This window comes from Gobio gobio (assembly GCF_949357685.1).
Source record: "Gobio gobio genome assembly, chromosome: 6".
NCBI classification, from domain to species: domain Eukaryota; kingdom Metazoa; phylum Chordata; class Actinopteri; order Cypriniformes; family Gobionidae; genus Gobio; species Gobio gobio.
In genome coordinates, this window is record NC_137102.1 from 18,731,829 (window position 1) to 18,755,018 (window position 23,190).

The following is a 23,190-nucleotide window of genomic DNA, read 5'->3' on the forward strand; positions in this document are numbered from 1 at the left end:
AATATAATATAAAAACTAATGGAAGTATTTATAGTATATTATATCAGTTTAAATGCTTCAATTTGTTAAAAAAAAAAAACTAACTGAAGTAATTAAATAGATCTAATAGCTAAATATGTTCAAGGGAACATGTAAACTCTATTATAGTTGTCTAAACATCACTGAAACCCAAACCACATCTATATAAACTGATGTGTGTTACTTTGGTGTTTAGAGTTTGCATGCTACACTTGTGGTGGGTGTAACTGTAAATGTCTGTTTTGTTTCCGTGCTGTGTCCATCATCTGTTATTTCCACCACTTAATCAAGCCACTCTTCTTTAAAACATGATGAGGTTTTATTCCACGTCTTTGCGTTTCTCGTTGCCTCTCATTTTGAGCTATTTGGACCGCAAACACGACTCACTGCTGCATGCTCACCTCACACGTGACATCATTGTCTTTCTATGAAACCTGTAAACCGCATCCACTGGTTCTAACACAATAGCGATACTAACTCTATAGCGGTAGAACAGTCTCATTTAAACTACAATCAAATGGATTTCTCCCCACATTTCGTGTCTGTGTCTATCGTCTGCGCAGCATTTTATTCTTTCACAGCTTAGAGGGGACATTGTGTGTAGCGGAGGCCAGTTAGTTGTTGCTGTGCGAGTAAAACCTCACTCCTCTGATCTCAAGACAAGAGACACTCTAGCAACTGACACTAGGGATTGCAGCATTTACCCTCCTTGTTAGAGCGTCCCACTCTCATGCCGGCGGACCAGGGTTCGAGTCCTGCTTAGAGCGGGCAGGTTCGAACAGGGGGGGTTACATGTGCGCAGAGGACTGTGGGTGATATATAAGGCCGCGAAGGATACATCCGATGCATCCTACAAAACAGGCCTAAAGAAGGCCACGAAACGAAGGCTGCCTTCCAAGGATCCTTCAAATTGAGATGGCCTTCGGCGACGTTTGATGACGTGGTAGCTGAGATATGCAGACTTCGTAGGAGGCAGCCTTCCATTTGAGAAACCCATGCCTGATGGGTCCCAACAAGGAGCACCTGTGCCTGTTAGTTCTGAGATGGTGAAACACACCTCAGGGACGCACCTGATTCACCTTTTAACCTCACATAGCTCGAAATAACCTCACATGACAGTAATTAATTGCAATGTGTAATTTATTTATTGATCAAACATGTACAGCAATATTTAAGGTCAAATGGACATAAAAATAACTGACAAAAAAACATCAGCAATACACATTGTTAAGACTTCTGAGAATTAAAAGAACAAATACTAGGAATATTTATTTCACTTTTTATTAAAATATTATATATATTGTATAGGCCTACACACACTCACACAGTAGATGTGTGCTGAAAATAAAACATGAGTGTGCTCAAGAACAGCAGGAACCACAAGGGCAAAAAAAATCTCCACAAGTTTTTCATATCCCACCATCACAAAGCCAATAACGACATTTGAATGGTATGGTAAAAAGAAGCTTTACATTACCATTATCAAAATTTCTTACATACGTGCAGGCATGCATATGCTTTCAGATTTGCTCACTATACCCAAACAATTTTAATTTTATTTTTTAGGCTTTTACATTTTTCATTATTTTTATTATTTTCGGGGATTATCATGAAATTGGTCTTTTGGTAAATTGGACAGATGGACGCGGTGTAATTTTAAATTGTATTAGTAATGGGTCAAACTCCTACGTGTTAAGGCAAACAATTAAATTAAACTAGACTAAATTAAAATGTTTTTATATAAACGTATTCCTGCTATTAAGTGAACAACACACGACGTGTATGTGTATGGCAGACAGCAGGCGGGCTACTGTAAACGTGACAGTGATCTGATTGGTTATGGTGACTGTGGTTTGGGTGGACCCAGAGCCATAGAGAGAGAGAGTTGCGACAACGGAAGTTCAAAACGCTTGATAGTCACGTGATTCATGTAGACCTCGAATAGTTCCAGGAAGTGCTTTGACGGGCAATTCAAATTGATAGTCACAGTGACAGAACTGCGCTTTTTGGTAATTAATAGTCAATAAATGCATTGATTTTCAATAATTTTACTACACATCGACATGTGTATGTAGCATGAGTATGTAGTTACAGCGATGTTGTTTTTAAAATATATATTTTTTTAATGATAAATAATCTACACAAGCAGGCTTTAATGTACAAGTTATTTTGATTAAAATGTGCTGATCATTTAAAATCTTACTGATTAAACGTCTTCCCTTTTAAAAGTGCATCACAAACGGTCTGTTCTGCTGTAACTCTATGGCGCGGCTGCTACTTCCGGGAACTATTGAGAGTCTCCGCGAGCCGCCATTGCTGTAAAAAAAACCGTTCCATTGGAGTCTATGGAGTTGTCGCAACTCTCTCTCTCTATGGCTCTGGGTGGACCAATAATAGTAAACAAATCCTGTGTGCGCATGCGCATTGTGCGAGTGCTGATGGAGGTTTGTCATGAGAAGGATCTGCTGTTAGCTAAACATTTCTACAAAGGTTGAGCGCAGCTATTAGCGTTTTTTTCGACAGAGTCAGTAAGTATTTGAGTATATGACTTCCTTGTGCTTTTCTTTATTTACATTATTTCTATAATTTACCGTTGAAAAGCATTGTTAATAGTGGTAAAGTTGCTAGCGTCGAAGGGCTAACCGTTCCACTTTCACTACTGCAACCAACAGCTAGTTTCCTCATTTAAGCACATTTTATATTATATTTATAATTTGTACTTGGTATATTTTGCACACCCTGTCGTGTACTTTGCTTAGGTTGGATCTTTTAACTTATCCGATGATAAATTAACGATATATTTGTACATGATAATATTTACGTTTGGCCTAACTCGTTAGCCTAGCCATACGACTTTTAAAGAGACGCAGGTATTAGCCAATCAGCATCAGATCTTCTGAATACAAGGCGTGGCGTGTATTGTGTATATACTGTACTGGTTGCACTGGAAGAATATGAGGTTTTTGTCTCACTGTCTTAGCCATATAAGGCCTATTTGACAGCCTTTTCACAGGAAGGCTAATCGGATGTAGTTTCTCTCATGTGGTTTAAAGTTTTTAACACAACTTCTGCTAAAACATCTGTGGTTAACCAAATTCAGGAGAAGTTAATGAAACCTAGCAACCCATCTTGACTGGTCGTCTGTGTAATCATATAATATTGTCTATAGTCATCCCACATATTACATTGCAGGGGTTTTCAAACTGTGGAAAAGTTGAAAAGAAAGTAAATATAATAATTATTCAAATAAATAGTTAATTAAATAAATAACAATTATATTGAAATGAATAAAGATTAAAAAAAGTACATTTGTTATAATTAAAATATGTAAATACATGTGTTAATAAATACTAAATCTAACAATACAGTGCAATGTAATGTAATGTAAGGGCGTCCAAACAATATTTTAGACATACTTATTATATTAATTTTCACAGTATAAATTTGGTTTTATGATGTCCCTCACACAAGATCATATTTGGTTGAAAACCTCTGTTATATAATGCTTTAAAGCACAACTATAAGCTTAATTGAAATGTCAAATAATTTTTGAAACATGCTTTTTTCTGTTCAATAAATTCCCATTTTTCATGTTTTAGTATTTTGCTAATATAGTCTGTTTTATATAAGTTATACATTGAAAATAGTGGCCCAGTAGTGCACAACACAACGAAATTGAAAAAGCATACATAAGTTCACAACACAACAGAATCAAGCCACAACACAATGAAAAAGCCACAACACAACGAAAAGGCCACAACACAACGGAAATGCTCCCGACCACTAGGGGGCTCTGGGAGTGCGGTAAAGTTAGTTTTCCTTGCCATTGTTCTATAGATTCGCCAGTCTTACAAATATATAAACACTACGATCAGTTTTAATCTGATGCTTTGACATGATACCACGGCAGATGATGCCTAAGGGAACGTCTGCCAATTCCACCAAGTGGTTGAAACGTATAATTTGTATTAATTAAAATTACTTTTAACATTTAAAAACAGACATAATAAAATTCCATAGCTTGATTGTATTGGTAAAACTGACTCAGTAATGCACAACACAACATTGAAATTTGAACATTAAAAAGTAATTTCACCCACTTGGTCAAATTGGCAGACGTTCCCTTAGGCGTCATCCGCCATGGTAGCGTGTCAAAGCATTTTCGAGTATAAATATGTAGCTATAATGCATGTAGGCAATTTTGAATTGATATTCCATGTCGATATACAATTGCACACTTAAAACTGATCGTAGTGTTTATATATTTGTAAGACTGGCGAATCTATAGAACAATGGCAAGGAAAACTAACTTTACCGCACTCCCAGAGTCCCCTAGTGGTTGGGAGCATTTCTGTTGTGTTGTGGCCTTTTTGTTGTGTTGTGGCCTTTTTGTTGTGTTGTGGCTTCTTCATTGTATTGTAGCTTGATTCCGTTTTGTTGTGGCTTGATTCCGTTGTGATATATGTATGCCTTTTCAATTTCGTTGTGTCGTGCACTACTGGGCCACCGTAGAATACAGTCCCAATAACATTTGTCATACAGGTGCTAAGGACTCGGTCGGTCAAGATGGCATCGGACACGCCGGTTTCGAGGGGTATTATGACCTTTTACCCCACTGTTGAAGAGTTCAAGAACTTCGGCCGCTACATTGCGTACATGGAGTCCCAAGGTGCACACAAGGCAGGCCTGGCCAAGGTTAGAAGAAAACACTACTCTTTACTCATAAGGCTACTGCTGTCAATGAGTCCTTCACAAAATTGTATTTATTTTGCTGAACTACAGATCATCCCGCCCAAAAACTGGAAGCCTCGATGTTCATACGATGACATTGATGACCTGCTAATACCTGCACCGATTCAGCAGGTTGTGACTGGGCAGTCAGGGCTGTTCACACAGTACAACATCCAGAAAAAAGCCATGACTGTGAAAGAGTTCCGCAAAACAGCCAACAGCGACAAGTAAGTCTTGTTGACTCATTTTCTTGTTATTTATTTTCCAGCGGAAATTGATCATAACCGCATCTGTCCTTCCTTTTTAAGGTTTTGCAGCCCTCGGTATGATGATTTTGAAGAGCTTGAAAGGAAATACTGGAAAAATGTAACCTTTAACCCTCCCATCTATGGAGCTGATGTGAACGGGACTCTTTATGACCCAGTGAGTAGTTGTAAGCAATCTGAATGAATATTATTTTTGTTTGAGCGCTCTGATGTGAATGGAGTCATTGTTTCTTTTTTCGTGTCTTATGCAGGGTGTCAAAGAATGGAATGTAGGGCATTTGAATACCATCCTTGACACTGTGGAGCATGAAAGTGGTATTACTATAGAGGGAGTAAACACACCCTACCTCTACTTTGGCATGTGGAAAACCACTTTTGCTTGGCACACTGAGGACATGGATCTCTACAGCATTAATTACTTACACTTCGGGGAACCAAAGTCCTGGTAATTGCACTTGTAAAGCATGCGGCTTTCAATGAAAGTCTTGAATTGATTTTGATAAATGTCATTTGTAATTATCTGTCCTGATGCCAAGTGCTAAATTCATATGGTATGATCTTATAGGTACTGCGTGCCTCCAGAACATGGAAAAAGATTGGAGCGGTTAGCCAAAGGTAAACCACCTATTTGTGTTGTCAATTATGCACACACAAATATTGATAAAGCTTGATTTATATTTACTTATATGTATATTGCTTGACATTGTTATACAGGCTTTTTTCCTGGAAGTTCACAAAACTGTGAAGCATTTCTTAGACACAAGATGACTCTTATTTCACCTTCAATTCTGAGGAAGTATGGTATTCCTTTTGAAAAGGTATGTTTTTATGATGATCATGAGTGCATTTTGTCCAACTGATGACTTTTTTTTGTTTTTTTTTTAATCATTAGTTTACCCTATTATGGTTACCATATCATGACCCTATTATGCTTCATTAGGATACATGTGTTTATAACTTCATGTTTGAGGAAGTTTTGTAATGCCATTTTTGATCTGCAGATCACTCAGGATGCAGGAGAGTTCATGGTGACGTTTCCATACAGCTATCATGCAGGCTTTAACCATGGTTTTAACTGTGCGGAATCTACCAACTTTGCCACAAGACGATGGATTGACTATGGAAAACAAGCCATACTGGTAAAGAAAAGTTCAAAAATTTTGGATCAGTAATATATTTTTCATGACCCTTTTGCTCACTAAGGCCATTTGTGATCAAAAATACAGTAAAAAAACAGTAATATTGTGAAATTGTGAAAAAAAATTTTTTTTTATTTAAGTTGAATTTTCAGCATCATTACTCCAGTCTCCAGTGTCACATAATCCTTGAGAAATCCGTCTAAAATGATTTGGTGCTCAAGAAACATTTCTGATTATCATCAACTGGGCTTGACATTAACACCTGCCAAATGCTGCTTCAAGCACATGGGATAGTTCACCCAAAAATGAAAATTCTGTCATCATTTACTCACCCTCAAGTTGTTCCAAACCTATATGAATTTCTTCTGCTGAACACAACGGAAGATATTTGGAAGAATGTTTGTAACCAAGCAGGTTATTGACTACCATAGTATTTTTTCCCCCACTATGGTAGTCAATGGCTTTCGAGATCTGCTTGGTTACAAACATTTCTTCCAAACATCTTCCTTTGTGTTCAGCAGAACAAAGAAATGTATACAGGTTTGGAACAAGTTGAGGGTGAGTAAATGATGACAGAATTTTTATTTTTGGGTGAACTATTCCTTCAATTCATAAAATATTACCGACACCAAACTTTTAGACAGTAGTGTATGTAATCTGCATGTCAACAGCATTTACTGAAATACACAACATATTGCATCAATCTTATATATAAAAATCTTATAAAAATACCAATCTTGTATATTTTTCCCTCAGTGTTCATGTAGGAAAGACATGGTGAAGATCTCCATGGATGTGTTTGTAAGGAAATTTCAGCCCGAACGGTACGAGCTGTGGTTGGCGGGGAAGGACAATGCTCCCATTGACCACTCCAAGCCCACGCCTGAAGCAGCTGAGTTTTTAGGTGGAGAGGCTGGAAAAAGTGGTACTCAGGAACTCTGCATTGAGAACCAAAGTAGTGAGGGACAAAAGAAAAGGTAAAAAAATAACACTTTTATTTCTTACATCGTTAATATGCATACAACATGTAATAGCAATCTGAAATGTTGCCTTTTACAATTAAATTAGCCTGGCCAAACAAAGGATAGGAACCAAAAGACACAGAGTGTGTCTGGACTTACCAGAGGAAGTTCTTCCAAAGAGTGAAACAAACGAGGAGGAGGCTGAATATGGCAAGAAAGGGCGCTTGACTTCATACACAGAACAATGCAGAGAGTATCAAGGTATGTCCTGTGGTTATGGCCTAAAAAAAGTTAACTTTTTAGTTTTTGTCAACTTTAAGTGATAGCGGTGGTTGGAACTCATTTGTTTTTTGAATTTGAAATTCCAGAATTGAAGGATGAAGACGACCTGCTGCCACTAACGGGTTCGACCAGTTTAAAGATGCTTTCAGGTTCCAGAAGTCCTGTATCTGGGGAGTGTGTTAGGGGTGCGGGTTTTAGTGCCGCAAACCCGGTCACTAAAACTACTTCTCTGTCTTCAGCCTGTACACAGTCCTTCCCAAAGCGTCATCTCTCTATAGCATCTGTCCCTACTGTCCCTCACTGCCTGTCAGCCGTGCCACGGATTTCTACCAAACCAGGGGTGGCGAGCCTTCTCTTTCATCGGACACTGAGCCCTTCAGATGCCCTACAGGTCCATAGCTATGCAGCCAAATCAGCGCTCTGTAAACCTCAGCAACCCAAGACAGAGGAACCCAGAGAAGACCTCAATGACCCAGACATTCAACTAGATGTGAGGCCAGATACGCAAACTCCAGAACCCCACACAATTGACTCCACTAACACAGAGGTTGGTAACTGCATTGTCTTAAGCCCTATTCGCACAGGATTAGTATTATCTGGGGACCTCGTGTGATTTAGAAATGACTCCCCTACATCTGAATTTTGCGTGGCGCATTCGCACGGGATGAGCAAGCCTGTGATTTTACTCGAATTTACTGACTTATCTCTCGGATATGATGTCAAGACTTTTAAATGTTTTTTCGTTATAGATATAGCTGTATGAAATTATAAACAGTCGTATCAATATCATTTTGATTGTTTTATAGTAATAAAAATAATTTAGTTCAGTTAGAGAACAGACGCTACAATTAAAAACTGAACTGAGCAATATAATAACTATATAGCCTACGGCGGAAAATTCAGTTTCAAAGCTAAATGTAAAAGCGCCCATTTAAGCGAGTTTGTCATTGTACTGTTCTGTTTTTGTGTTTTTCATTAAGAATAATATTAAACACACCATTCAAGCAATTTACTCCCAACTTGGTGCTCATTCTAAAGTGAAAGTATAATCCGCGCGGCCGCACAGGAATTCATAACGGTGCGCATTATATGCAGCCCAGCTCCATTCTTCGTAAAAAAGATAAAGACAGAAATGCGCACAGGAAACAAAAACCTTGCAAAAATTATATATACGATCCGCCTAATCCTGGCCAAATCACAGAGATGCCGATTCGCACGGGACTAATATTATCACAGGACCTCTCTGTTCGGCGAAATATGGTAGGTCATTTGCGGGGGAATTTTTACTTTACAAATTACAGACATGGCCGATTTGCACAGGATTAAGATCACAGACATTCTCTGCAATTATTACAAATCACCAGAGGTCCCCACATAATACTAATCCCGTGAGAATAGGGCTTTAGTGTGTGTATTTCAAAAATTAGCATTTTGAGTGATTTTGTAGTCAAGTACTGTAACATTATATATATATATATATACACACACTAGGGCTGTCAAAAGATGAATCGCATCCAAAATAAAAGTTTGTGTTTACATAATATATGTGTGTGTACTCTGTTAATTATTATTTATATATATATAAAACACACACAAGCATGTATATATTTAAGAAAAAAATATTATTTTTATATATAAAACATTTATATTTATATATATTATAGATTATATAAATGTATATACATGCAAATATTTCTTAAATATATACATTAATGTGTGTGTATTTATATATAAATAATAATTAACAGGGTACACATATATTATGTAAACACAAACTTTTATTTTGGATGCGATTAATCGCGATTAATCTTTTGACAGCCCTAATAAATATATATATATAATATTATATTATATTATATATATATATATATATATATATATATATATATATATATATATATACACAAAAAAAGCAAGTAGGTAAATACTACGAAATTATAACGGTGATATTAAAATGTATGTTATGGCTGTAAACTGAATGGATATAAAAACGGTATTTTGTAAATTTGTAAAAAAAAAAAAAAAAAAAAATTAAATTAAAAATAAATCTCTAAAATCAATACTTTTAAATATGAAGTCAAGTGAATTCAGGCATCATAACATTAGAATGTACAGTATGAAAATTGATATTAATATTTATTAAAGATAAATGTTATTAAATGTATTTTAATGATTACTTTTAAATTAGTTAGATGACTTCAAATTTAATCTAAATGTAAAAAATAGTGGAAATGAGCTGCACAATAACATTTCTGATAACGACCATTACTGATAAATGAAAAAATATCTGATAACTGATATGGTTCAACTATATTTTGCATCCCTAAATAAAAAATGTTAAAAAAACCACTCAAACAAATCACACTTCTTTTCAAAAGTTTAGGGTCAGTATTTATTTATTTTTGAAAGAAATTAATACTTTTACTCAGCAAGTATGCATTAAATGATGAAATATTTTAAATGTATTAAAGTTATTAAATTATTAAAACTCTCTTCAACAGTGATGATGATAAGAAATCATTTTTTTCTTAAATGCATGTGAAATATATCCGGATTTATTCACAAGCGTGACATCACAACTGTTTTAAAAACAAGCTCAAAATTAAGCACCTCCACAAAACGTATCCAAATGAAATTGAATGCCTCCTGCTTTTATTCAGAATGAAGTTGAAGGAGAGAAAGAGAATAAGAGCATGAAGAGGAAACTGCAGCCGCTCAGCAAGTTGCCATGCTTGCATCCCCTGCTCAGAGAGAACTCCAGTGATGACGGTTAGGATCTGTTTCATGTTTTTCATTAATTTGTGCATCACTGTTTGCCCTTCCTCATTAACTCACTCACTCCACAGAGATTCAGGAGCCAGCAGCAGAGCTAGAGGAGACTGATCCCTGGGCCAGACTCCTAGCTCCCATGTGGCAAAGCAGGCCTCGTGATTTTCGAGTTGAGAAGGATTTCAACTTCCGCATGGGCCAGCAACCTCCATACTGTGCAGTGTGTACCCTCTTTCACACGTACACACAGGTAACATATGCTATTACTATCGTCACAAAAAATCTATTATTGCTCTGCCAACACTGCGAGTTAGTCTCACTGGCAGTTTGATGCCGCCATTGGCTCAGAAATCACACACATACACATGTCTGGTGGATTGTGAAGACAAAATATGTTTAAAGATGTGATGCAATCAGAAGTAATTATTCCTTTATTTGTTAGCTGATAATTGAAAGATGACTTGTGCGAACCTCTAAAAGATTGTGCCCTGCACGTTGCCGTGTCTTCCATGTAGAGCGATGTAATCCATCTGAGCCAGTGCGGTTCTGCAGCTGAAGAAGGGGAGCAGAGGACCATGCCGCTGATTCCAGAGATGTGCTTCACTAGTAGCTCTGAGGGACACCTCTCCACCCCGAATCTGGATAAAGATGGCACTAGCCAACTCATCAGCTGCTCTGTGTGTAGTGTGCGCGTACATGCCAGTAAGTTTGTCATGTGCAGTTGATATGACAAGTCTCTGCATTTTAATAGCGTTTTTCTACCCTTTTTTTAGCATTTTGTATGCCGTTTACATCACTGTTCAAAAGTTTGCACTCAGTAAGATTTTTTGGAAAGAAATTAATACTTTTACTCAAATTGTATCATGGTTTCCACACTACTGTTTTCAACATTGCTAAGAAATGTTTCTTGAGCACCAAACCATCAAGTTAGAAAGATTTTTAAAGGATCATGTGACACTTTAGACTGGAGTAAGGATGCCGAAAATTCAGCTTTTCAACCATTGTTGGATATCTAATGTTAATTGTATTCCAAAAGTTAATTGGAAATCTAGAAACTTGAGGTTGTTTCTGATTAAAACACAGGGCAAACACTAGTCTTTTGTTTTCATTAGATTCAGGATGCTTAAAGTCTTGAGTAGTTCACGTGACATGATGTTCAGAAATGAGCAGGATGGAGCAGATTCAGAGTAAATGGACAGGATGGTCTTAAGTCATTAACACATCCTTTGTAAACGATTCAAGGGAATGCAAAATAAACGAAGGAAGGAAGTGATGTTTACTTATAGCCCTTGGCTAGGCGTGTAGGGGTTATTTAGTATACTAGATTGGATAATGTACACTGCCGTTAAAAAGTTTTTGATCTGTATGATTGTTCATGTTTTTAGAAGTCTCTTATGCTCACCAAGGCTGCATTTATTTGATTAAAAAAAAAAAAACAGTAATGTGAAATATTATTGAAATGTAAAATAACTTTTTTCTATTTTAATACGTTTTAAAATGTAATTTATTTCTGTAATGCAAAGCTGAATTTTCAGCATCACTACTCCAGTCTTCAGTGATCCTTCAGGAATCATTCTGATATGATGATTTGCTGCTCAAGAAACATTTATGTAAACATAAAAAAATCATACAGATCAAAAACTTTTGAACGGCAGTGTAGTTTACTTGGAATTGTGGGAGATGTAGTACAAAGAGAAATAAGAGGAACGAAAACAGAAAAAAGGGTCAATTTCACAACAGCCGTCAAAAGAATAAATTAGATTTTAACTCAAAAAATAGAAAATGTTTATTTGAAATTGTAATATTTCTCTATATTTCAGTATTTACTGTGTTTTTGATAAATCTTGGTGGGCAGAAGAGGTTTTAAATTATTAATGCTTTAAAACACACTTTTTGTTGATGCCAAACTTTTGAACAGTAGTATTTATAACCTTTATATTAAATGAGAAACCACATGGAATATTTGTGCCGCATCACATGTCTTTTTAAAGTCATAACTAAATAATAAATTAAATAAAACTGCTAATCAAGAATGTGTATTGAGATAGTAAATTGATTTAAAGTCAAATGGTCTTTGTAAACCAATTCTGTCATATTTAAACATTATACAACATTAAAATTTATGGCTGTGTCATGTTGATATTGATTTTGATTAAACATTGTAAAAAGCTTGATTGTAACAGTTACAATAATGTAAAAATATGCTCTTTCCTTTATTGATTAGTATAAATGCTATCCTTAAGTTTTTGTTGCGAAAGAAATATCCATGTAATTTTTCTGCTATACGTAAAAAGGTAATGTAATGAATTTTGGATGTTTTGTCTACAGGTTGTTATGGTGTGTCTCAGGATACCAAGCTGGACGGGTGGATGTGTTCCCGCTGTGAAGCGAACGCCATTACTCAGGTTAGTTGGATCATTTATTTAGGCTTTTTTTTTTTTTTTATCCCCAAAATCTCTACCATGCCTTTTTCTAGCTGCTAGGGGGCGCTATCATGTCTGACCATCATGAGTGATGAGGTCTTTCTAGTTTATTATTCTCAGTGGTGTGACTAAGTGTTTTTGTCTTCCCCGCAGGACTGTTGTTTATGCTCTCTGAGAGGAGGAGCTTTGCAGAAGGCCAACAATGACAAGTAGGTACCCAGGAGGCTTTTTGGGAAGCCCTTCATGGTCAAATTGCACATTTTCAATAGCACACATTCCTCTCTGATGAATGACACTTTTTATGTACTGACTCTCTCAGCTGCTGACAGCATGTCATGTTAAGGGTTTTACCTCAGGTGCTGGTGAAACCTGCTTGGGTTGAAAATGTGGTTTTGTCGCAGGTGGGTTCACGTGTTATGTGCCGTGGCAGTGCTGGAGGCTCGATTCGTGAACATTGCAGAGCGCAGACCTGTTGATCTCGGAAATATCCCACTTGAGAGATTTAAGCTGGTGAGTTGATGTATTGCACAGAAACATATAACACAGTTTGAATGTGGTGCTCATTGACATTTAGAGGGAAAGGGGATTTATATAATTTATTATAGAAATCTTGGCTGGTAAAAAAACTAAAACAATGAGGCTCTTAATTAGGGTGTCCACACAAAATGTGAACACAAATGTACACTAAATCAAAGTACAAAGCATCCTCATTTATTTAATAAAAAAATACATGGTGGTGAAGCAGTATTTACCCAAATATCTTTCCCAATATAGTACTGACATAAAAGGCCATAGTTGAATTTCTTTCTTCCTTCCTTCCTTCCTTCCTTCCTTCCTTCCTTCCTTTCTTTTTTTCTTTTTTTAAATGAACCATTTCACTAAAATGACTTCATAACAATGCATAAAATGAGTAATTTTAGCAGTATGTTTTTTTATTTTTATGATCTCATATTGCTTGGTTGTAAAACCACATAGCAACATTTGGGGCAGAGATTACTCTTAATTTTTCTGTAATTTAATTAGTTAGTGCTGAGGTGATTTATTTAAATACTGTATAGACTATAGCACAATTCTATATAAAACTGTAGTGGATTTAACGTCTAATGTTAAAATGTATGTTTTAATGTAAACTTCTCGCTTTAAATACTTTTGTCAGTTCAAGAATAATTTATGCAATTTTATATTATTTATTTGAAAAAATTAAAAGTGCAGTTTCATGTCTATCCTTGTATTGTTCAAGTGGTTGAGGTTAGAGTTTACAAAGGAATTGGTAACAAAAAATGCATTACTTTTTAGAGAGAATAATTAGTACTGTAATCTAATTACACTGTTGAAGATGTAATTAAAGGGATAGTTCACCCAAAAACGAAAATTACTCCAAGCCATCCTAGGTGTATATGACATTCTTCTTTCAGACAAATACAATCAGAGTTATATTAAAAAAATGTCCTGGCTAATCCAAGCATTATAATTGCTGTTCATTGTTCACTTTGCATGAACCCAAGTCTGTTTCTGTTTAAAGTTTCTTTTGTCAAAGACATAACTAACAAAGGTTTCTTTTCAGAAATGCCAGTTCTGTCGAAAGTGGGTGAAGAAGAGCTCTGGTTGCTGCATGCAGTGCTCACACGGCCGCTGCTCGACTTCCTTTCACGCCACCTGTGCACAAGCAGCCGGAGTTCAAATGCACCCAGATGATTGGCCATTCGTTGTTTACTTCACCTGCTGGAGACACAAGGGCGGCATTCAAATGGAGGTACAGACACAACACAGACATGGTCAGGAAGAGTCTAATTAAAGAGGATGATGGCAAAGTCTAGGCTATATATGACAGCTGAACAAAAGTAAATGCACATAGAAGCCAGTTCACAGTTTTTTCCTTGAACTACATTGACACAATAGGAGCATTATAAGAGGACCGATTCTAAAAACAATGCTAAAGGGAAATAATAAAATCATAACCATATAATTGCAGATAGTTAGCCAAATGTATCAACTTTTAAACGTGAATAAAAAGACTTCCCATGTGTCTTGTTGACATCAAATGTCCAATCAAACTTTCTCGTATTTTGCTGCAAAATTCGCCCGTCAATCTAAAATATCAGGCTTTCCTTGTATTATAATGAAGAAATAAATCCTCAGTAAAGTCAGCATAAAATGGAAATTCACCTGTTTTCTAAGTGCATGTTATTTGTCTTATTGTGAATAATTCATCCATGCATGTTTTATTTATTTATTTTTTACTCCTTGTCATTTTTAATCATAACTTGATCTTCCATTGAATCACAGACTTATTCAGTCATTTTAGATTATTGCATTTTAGATTATTAAACTTGTCCCTTTCTTTTAGTCAACCTCAAGTTTGCATTCAGATCTGCCTCGCTTGAGGCAACAATAACCAATGGATTTTATTTTTTCTTCTTTTTTTCTGATGTACATCACTATACAAAAAAAATACCTGCTGCTACTTTCATTACATGAAACCTTTTTCAACTTTAAAAGTGTGAAATTCTTGAGGAGAAAACCTTAAGAAATCAAGCAAAATCTTATATTATTTATTTATTGAAATACATTTTTTGAACAAAACCGCTTCACGGCTGATTAAACCAGAGACATGCAGAATACAAAAAAATAAAGGTAATAATATCATAGAGACTGTGTGTCAAGGCCATTACGTCTCTTAAAAAGTCCGATAATTTGACCTTTTTACGAATTGTACGTTTTTATGTTTATAAAATGCCATGGAGTGTGACTCCCCAAATACTTCTAAATGTTCACGTGTTCAAAGTGTAAGGAAAATATTATTAGTTCTCCACGTAATTTTAAGTCATTTTTCTTGTTTTTCAAAACCATATGAAACTAACATAAATCCAAAGAGTACATTTCTCAACTTGACAAAAGTAGTAAAACCACACAAAAAAAAGTATTACTAACTGGCCTGTCTGGAAAGTTCAGCAGGGTGGAATTCTTAACTTTGAGCCAGTATTTATTTTCTGTCTGTTTCCACCATGACGTGTTATTTTGTTATGCAGGTTGGTGAAAATGTAACATCATAAGTATAAGCATTTTGCTTGCTGTAAGCCATAATGTTAGCATGCTATTGTTAACACTTCAAAAGATGAGTGTCGGATGTTATCTGAGATGTCTGATCTCTGATGTTATCTTCTGCAGCGCAACAAGGCATCAATGCAGGATTTGGAGAAGGGTCAGAAAGTAATCTGCAAGCACAAAAATAGCCGATACTACCATTGTGAGGTGGTTGAGCTGACCAAAGCCACCTTCTACGAGGTTATCTTCGACGATGGCTCATTCAGTGACAACCTCTTCCCTGAGGATATAGTGGTATGTGAGGGGTTTTGCAGCTCAAAACAATGTTTAATGATCAAATGGACTGTGTACTGAAGCAGTGCTGGTCTTTATTTCTCAGAATAGAGACTGTCTGAAGCTCGGTCCACCATCAGAGGGCGACGTAGTTCAAGTACGCTGGACAGATGGCCTGATCTATGGAGCCAAATTTGTGTCTGACCATATCATCCCAATGTACCAGGTCAGGGGACAACAAACACAATTGCGCACACGATTTGGGTTAGAGTTCAACTTCAGATAAATCAGTAGATATTGTGTGTAACGGTCGGATCACTGTTTGCAGTGTATAGGATGGTGTAACTTATAATGTAAGGTAGAAGACAGACCAAAAATCTGTAGTGAATACTGTTAAAGTTTAATATCATAACATTCACCACCATACCTCTTTGCATAATAATACAGTACAGTCATGTCTGTCATCTGTTCAATTTCAATAGAGGCTGTTTTTGACTTTTTTCATAACATTGACCTTCATTGTTGTTGCTGCTATTATTGAGGCAATAAGCCATGACAGGTCATGCAATAGGCTTAAATTTCAGCAGTAGTACACTCCTTACCCATTCCACAAAATATTAAGCCGTACAACTGTTTTAAACGTTAAGTTATATTAAGAATAGTTTCTTGAGCACCAAATCAGCTATTAAATTGATTTCTAAAGGATCATGTGACACTAAAGACTGGAGTTATGCTGAAAATTCACCTTTGCTATCACAGGAATAAATTACGTTTTACAAAATATTAAAATAGACAACAATTATTTTAAATTTATAATAATATTTCACAATATTGCTATTTTTTTCTGTATTTTAATCAAATAAATGCAGCCTTCATTCTAAACATTTAAAATAACATGCTAACCCCAAAATTTTGAATGGTAGTGTATAATAAGACTTTTTAAAATCTTCCTCCATGTGTTATGGTTCATAAGCCTGGGATGTTCCATGTTATTGGTGCTGAAGTCAACATTATGATATGGCATGTTTTGAAAAATGGACACATTGGGTAGTAGGGCTGGGCGATATGGCCAAAAAATCATATCTCGTTATTTTTTGGTTGAATGGCGATACACTGTATATATCCGGGTATTTTCTAAATTTTTCTATTTGGATTAAAAAAAATCAGTATTTATTTTAATAATTGTATTTCACATCCTGCCCAATGATGTCCTAAAAACAATATTGATATTGAAGGCTATAAAGAAATTCAGTGAATCTAATGTAGGCTATGCAATATATTATGTGCAAAAAGGGGGTTCACAATCTAAAAACAAAATTAGTAATTTGTAAATGAAAATAAAAACAAAAGCATATTAGCCTATATTTGGTTACCCCATTATTATTATTTTAGAAATATGCATACTTTAGTCAGAATTATTGCGTTCCTATTCTATTGCGCTCCATATGTTTGGCACCGCAAGTAATTATCTGTCTGTCAGCACAAGTATCTCTCAGAGCATCTGACAGGGCAAGCTGATTTAAACTACACATGTTACTATATCTTACCAGTTATTTTGAAGCCCTTAATATAAAGCATGTGTCATGTTTAGGACAAATTGTATCATGCACTTTCCCTGCATCAGCTTACTCTTGAGCAACAAGATCGCAGCACATCTCAATTCTCACAAGGATGCGTTCTGTGTCCTCGCGTCCTTCCCAGTTTGTTCTTCCAAGTCTGTTCTTTGCATTCTTGGAATTGAGAAAAATGCAGGGTTTTTAATTAAAATTAGGGCTACCCCCAAATAAATATTTTTCTAGTCGACTAGTAGTCGTTCATTTAAGACATTAGTCGACTAATCACACTTTTATATTAATTTAATTACTTAAATATAGGCTATACTGGGGGCGAAAGCCTATTCCGTTGTCAAGCACACACATAAAGCTTGCTGCAAAGCACCCGCAAAAGTAATGAATATGAATGTGTCTGAAAAAATAGCAAGGAGACATTTTAATTCTGTATTAATAAACTAGTGTCGGCTTTAAGCTGCAAAGATGAAGTTGACGATGCAATCTCCACAATTTAGGAGACACGCATATAGAGAGAAATATAGAGATTATTACATAATCAGAGAGTATTTGTTTTCAATTTGAATTGGTTTGTTTAAAAGTAGACATTTTTTTTCTCATGTCTGCAAGTAACGCGCTGACTTTTGGTTCTTTTTTGTGACACGCTCCAGTTCACGGAGACTGAGACAGCAGAAAGCACATCCTGTTTATTTTCTTTACATTACAGCGTTTTGAGGGCAGACCCTTTACAGTTTTAAATGATGCATTACTCTTAACTTTATGAACAGAAAAGACATTTCCGAAGTTGTTTCCGCTGTTATCAATGCAATTGATTGCACCGGCACATCCCTGTCAGGCAGTAAAGTGTGCTAATGCTTCAGCTTCCACACTCCACACAATCACTTGGATATACGCCTAATAATAGCACACATTTATATAGGTTAACGTTAGAGTTATGTAAAGTGACATTTGTTTAAAATGATAGTAAGCTATATTTGTGGTCAATGGATGATAGGCAAGCGTTTGGATTTCCTGGCCAACATACTGTAATTACCACAAGAACCCTCCATTAATGATCTGTCCCTTACAGACTGCGTGCATTCGCCACTTCCTGTGAAGGTTTTTTTCTGCGACTAACCACAAAAAGTCAGAGATTTCCCTATCCGTTCTGTTTTTTTTTTTTTCTAGTTCTAAAAAAAATTCATTAAACACAGCGTCATCTCGAGAAATATCTGCGTAGACACAAAACCACTGAAACCGACTCAAAACGATGTATCCATGCCAGACCAGTATGTGGCGCTGTAATTCTGCCACAGAGATGCATTAAAAACGGAGAAGAAGACTTGGAGCGTGCCCATGCGGTGTCTGACTAGGGTCGTGGGGTGATTAGGGTTGGGTACCGAACCCGGTACTTTTAAGGGCACCGACCGAATTACGTCGGTACTACCGCGTACCGATTCCCATTAAATCAATCGGTACCAAATTTTGGTACCTGAGAACGCATATTGTGATTATAGACTAGTGCCTGTGAATATTAAACCGCGAAAAGTCCATGTAAATACGAATGCGTGTCTCTGTGCTAATGAATGCGTCGACGCGCGGTTTACAGTCTATGGCAGGGGTCTCCAAACTTGGTCCTGGAGGGCCGCTGTCCTGCAGAGTTTAGCTCCAACCCCAAATAAACACCCCTGAACAAGCTAATCAGTGTCTTACAAGGCCCTAGTTAGACACTGATTAGCTGGTTCAGGTGTTTAATTGGGGTCGGAGCTAAACTCTGCAGGACAGAGTTTGGAGACCCCTGGTCTATGGGTTTACCTCACACACACTCTCACTCGTGCATGATGGTCGCATGTTTCCATCTCTGCCTATCATATGAGGACATGAACGCACGAACGTCATCTCCAGAGCCACAGAGTCACTTCATTAACATTTTACTGTTTCATTTGAGAAAAACTACCGTCATATCATAAACACACAGAAACTCAAATTCTTGACGGCAACCCGTCAAAATAAAAGTTTGGCTAACTTGACAAATAAATTATTGTTGTACAGTAGAATTTAGATACGTCTCAATGTAATAATAAAACTAGCACTAATATAATAATAATAAATTATCAAAACATTTTTTTTTATTAATAAATTAAAAAATTTCTTCGTTTTAATTTTAACCATATAAAGCTCAGTTGTGCAGCACTTTGTTTGACAAAAAAAGTTTAATTAAATTAAAAGATAAATTAAATTAATGTCTTCATTTGATTACCAGAAAATACACAACACCTAATTTGTGGGAAATCTTTTCATAGAAATTAAATTTAAAAGAAAAAATTATATGGTTTTTATTAATTAAATTAAGTACCTAGTAGCCTAATATTTACTAGTAAATTTTACAGTATACAAACATCACAGACAATGGCAGACAGCGACCAGGGCATCTCTGGCATAATGTCAATAACACTTTACAGCTATTTATGTAAACATCCCAAAAGTACCGAAAAAATGTACCGTTGGGTACCGGTACCGAATTTCAGGTACCGGTTAAAATGTGAACGGTACCCAACCTGAGGGGTGATGACATCATCGTTTCACTAAATATATGGATTGGCTGTACACACGAAAACGGTGTCGTTTTCAGATTCATCCACTCTGGGACCAGGTTGCAAAAAATAGCGGTTTCAGGCTCCAAAACGCTGTATCCGTCTGGACGAAACGTCAATACGATACAAAATCTTTACGTATACAGCTAAACTCTGTGTGTACGTGTTTAGTCAACTATTTGGGGGCAGCCCTAATTGACCTATCGGTAAGCCCTGCCCCCCTTAGTTACTGTTGCTAACTCGGACAAACAAACAGAGTTGCTATATCTTACAATGTACAGCTGTCAGTGTGAAAACCTTATCCCGAGATGTTTTTGGACACCGAATGTAGCGTATATCCCGTCCGAATGATGGCCAAACTTTACTAATGGTTTATGAAGTTTATTACATCGTTTTTCACTCAAAAAATCATCGTAAGAGCTGAACAAACAAAGCATAAGAAGTGCGCATTAACGTCTCATTCACAAACTATCTCTCTCCATTGCATTACCATTAACATACACAGCAAATTACACAGAAACACTCTTCCAACTAACAGTAAACAAACATGTACACAGACCGTATACCTTTTCGAGGGTGCAGTTAATAACTGGTAAACTTTGTATCTGCAAAACAACTGCGTGCAAGCTCTCCCTTTCACTATAATTTCCATCAAAATAGCAGTCCTCCTTAGTAGGACAGATAATGTAGACTTTAAACATATCTCAAATAAAATTAATTTACATGTAACCAGTGTAATATGGAGAGGCACTGAAATGTAGACCTTTGTGTATTTGACCTACAGTGTAACAGGGTTACATGACATGAGAACAGTTAGTTATTTCGGTTTGTGTTAGCAGGGACTTTAATCGTAACTTAATGAGAGTATGACAAACAAAAAATCCTCTCAGGATACCTGGAGTCAGTGTTACAGTACCTCAGGCACGACATTTGAGCATTTTTGTAGCATAAACACCATGAAACCGATGAGAGCTTCGGATTTTCCAATGTTTCTCTATGGCGCTGACACCTAAAGATGTCCGAGTTCCGGTCCCAGCACAACTGATACTCAACTGCTATTGGCTCATCCGCGTTCGAGGGGAGGGGCTTACCGATAGGTCAATTATAATGCAAGAAAACAAGAGCAAATGAAGTGCATTACTTATGTAATTTTTTTATATATGCTTCTTCATATTTTAACTACCACCACAGAGAATGATGAAAAAAGTAGTTTTGTCGCCCAACCCTGTTGCGTCATTACCCAGCTGAATGAGTAGTGTTTTTTGGCAAACATTATAATGGTCCTTCATCCAAAGTACAGTTGTACAGTCACACTTGAAAAACAATCATTCCAGCATTACCTGAAGACAGCGTCGAATTTTATAAGGGCTTCATTGGCAGCTCATCTGAGGAAAAACTCAAGTGGACTTTCATAACGCTGATATTAAAATGCTTCTTTTTGATTATTTTTCAGGTGGAATTTGAGGATGACTCTCAGCTTACTGTAAAGAGGGAAGACGTGTTCAGTTTGGACGAGGAGCTGCCCAAACGTGTTAAAGCCCGCATGGTGAGTGATTTGATATAAATACAGTAACATTAGCTTGTGGTGATACAGAGCTACTGAACAATGTGTGGTTTAGCAGACATTAAATACATTTTATTTCTGTCTCTAGTCCGTGGCGTCGGACATGCGCTTCAAAGGGGTCTTTGTGGAGAAGGATGTAAAGCAGAACTCGAAAAGACAGCGGGTGATCAACTCCCGTTATAGGGAGGACTACATCGAACCGGTTATCTACAGAGCCATCATGGACTAACACCCGCTAACTCTTCACAAACAATATCTTCAACACACAGATCAATTGGCAAGCTCCACTAACAACATGACAAACAGAAAAACAGGCTGGACTAGACTCTTTGTTTTGAGTGGACAAACATGATCGGACAACTGCAAATTAGTCTTTGTTTTTAAAACAACACCAAGATCAAGTTTTAGAACTTCAGGCTGAGTATTAATTCTCTTTGATCCTACTGTGAACGGTCTTTGGGCGGCACAGATGAGAGTCCCAGAGATGAAATGCTAGGAATGTCTTGTGTAAGAGTGTTTGTTTGTTCGGACGGCACACAACTGGCTCAGGCTCAGCGGGGGCATTGGACGGCTCTCGGACTCCTACTGTCTTCAGTCAGGTGGCGGTAATGTTTCAACAGTTTTTTATTCACCTCCCTCCAAACCCACCGGCTGACCGCACATGAACAGACCTTCAGACCGTCAGACAAATCTTTAGTCAACGGGGATGCGCTGTCCCACTGACCTTTTTGTAGGTCTTGAAGTGCTTCGCAATATCTGAATCTCATGGATGAATCTAGTCTTTCTTAGTACGAGCAGCTCTCATGTGTGATCTACTGTAAACATGGGACGTTATAGGAAACTAGCTTTATATTCTTACATTTAGGTGGATACAGCAGCTTTTGGATTTTGGTTTATTTAATTTATATTTCTGATGAAGTGCAGGGAATTCCAGTTTCCTAATTGCACATTAGTTCTAGATTAACTTTGTTTGTAAAAAGAAGTATTTATATATGTTGAAGCCAGATTTTCTCTACTTTTTCTACTCTTGGTTGCATTACTATGCCAACACTGGTAAGAGTGACTTGTGACCAGTCATGGTCGAAGTGGTGCACTTATCCACATGTTTGCTTTTGTTTTTGTTCATAGTTTTATAGTACTTAAGGCAGGGAAGGCAATGTCTCGAGGCGCTCCATTTAGAGTGTCAAAAGAGACGCCTCATTTGAATCACATACATTTTGTTTTTTGTTTTTATCGTTGTGTGGCGATTCCTTTAGCTCTATAGCATTACAGATCATTGTCTTCAGTTGTTTTGTGCAGTAGGCATTACACTCCTTTGTTTTGGAATACAGATCCATTGTTAATTTAAGGCTAAAACTTTATTTTTAAATTAAAAGCAATGTCTCCTGTCCCCCTGAACATTTGTTGTTCCTCTTTTGAGTGTGTTTTCATGTCACAGCCTTCATACACATTCTTTACAAATCATTTACAATGTTTAAAGTCAATATGAATGGAATTAAACCTGGATTTACAAACGTCATACTCATATGGTTTATTTCAGAATGAAACGGGGAAAAAAGTCTACATTGACAGTTTAT

At 36.6% G+C, this 23,190-nt stretch overlaps 1 protein-coding gene across 2 annotated transcripts; it reads left to right on the plus strand.

The window, feature by feature from the left end:
* The first annotated feature begins 2,433 nt into the window (after positions 1-2,433).
* kdm4ab (lysine (K)-specific demethylase 4A-b) lies at positions 2,434-23,132 on the plus strand. 2 transcript variants are annotated; one of them, XM_079820384.1, is made up of 23 exons: positions 2,434-2,546; positions 4,561-4,713; positions 4,801-4,976; positions 5,058-5,172; positions 5,267-5,460; positions 5,581-5,630; positions 5,730-5,833; positions 6,017-6,154; positions 6,911-7,131; positions 7,223-7,377; positions 7,485-7,547; positions 7,638-7,945; positions 10,059-10,167; positions 10,245-10,417; positions 10,683-10,869; positions 12,496-12,572; positions 12,744-12,799; positions 12,992-13,100; positions 14,155-14,343; positions 15,759-15,929; positions 16,015-16,134; positions 21,503-21,595; positions 21,702-23,131. In XM_079820384.1, exons 2-23 carry the CDS (start codon positions 4,585-4,587, stop codon positions 21,840-21,842), a joined length of 3,078 nt encoding a protein of 1,025 aa, XP_079676510.1. In that variant the 5' UTR covers positions 2,434-2,546; positions 4,561-4,584; the 3' UTR covers positions 21,843-23,131. The 2 variants fall into 2 exon arrangements, with proteins under 2 accessions (XP_079676510.1, XP_079676509.1); XM_079820383.1 differs by having other exon boundaries at positions 7,485-7,945; positions 21,702-23,132.
* Positions 23,133-23,190: the final 58 nt, after the last annotated feature.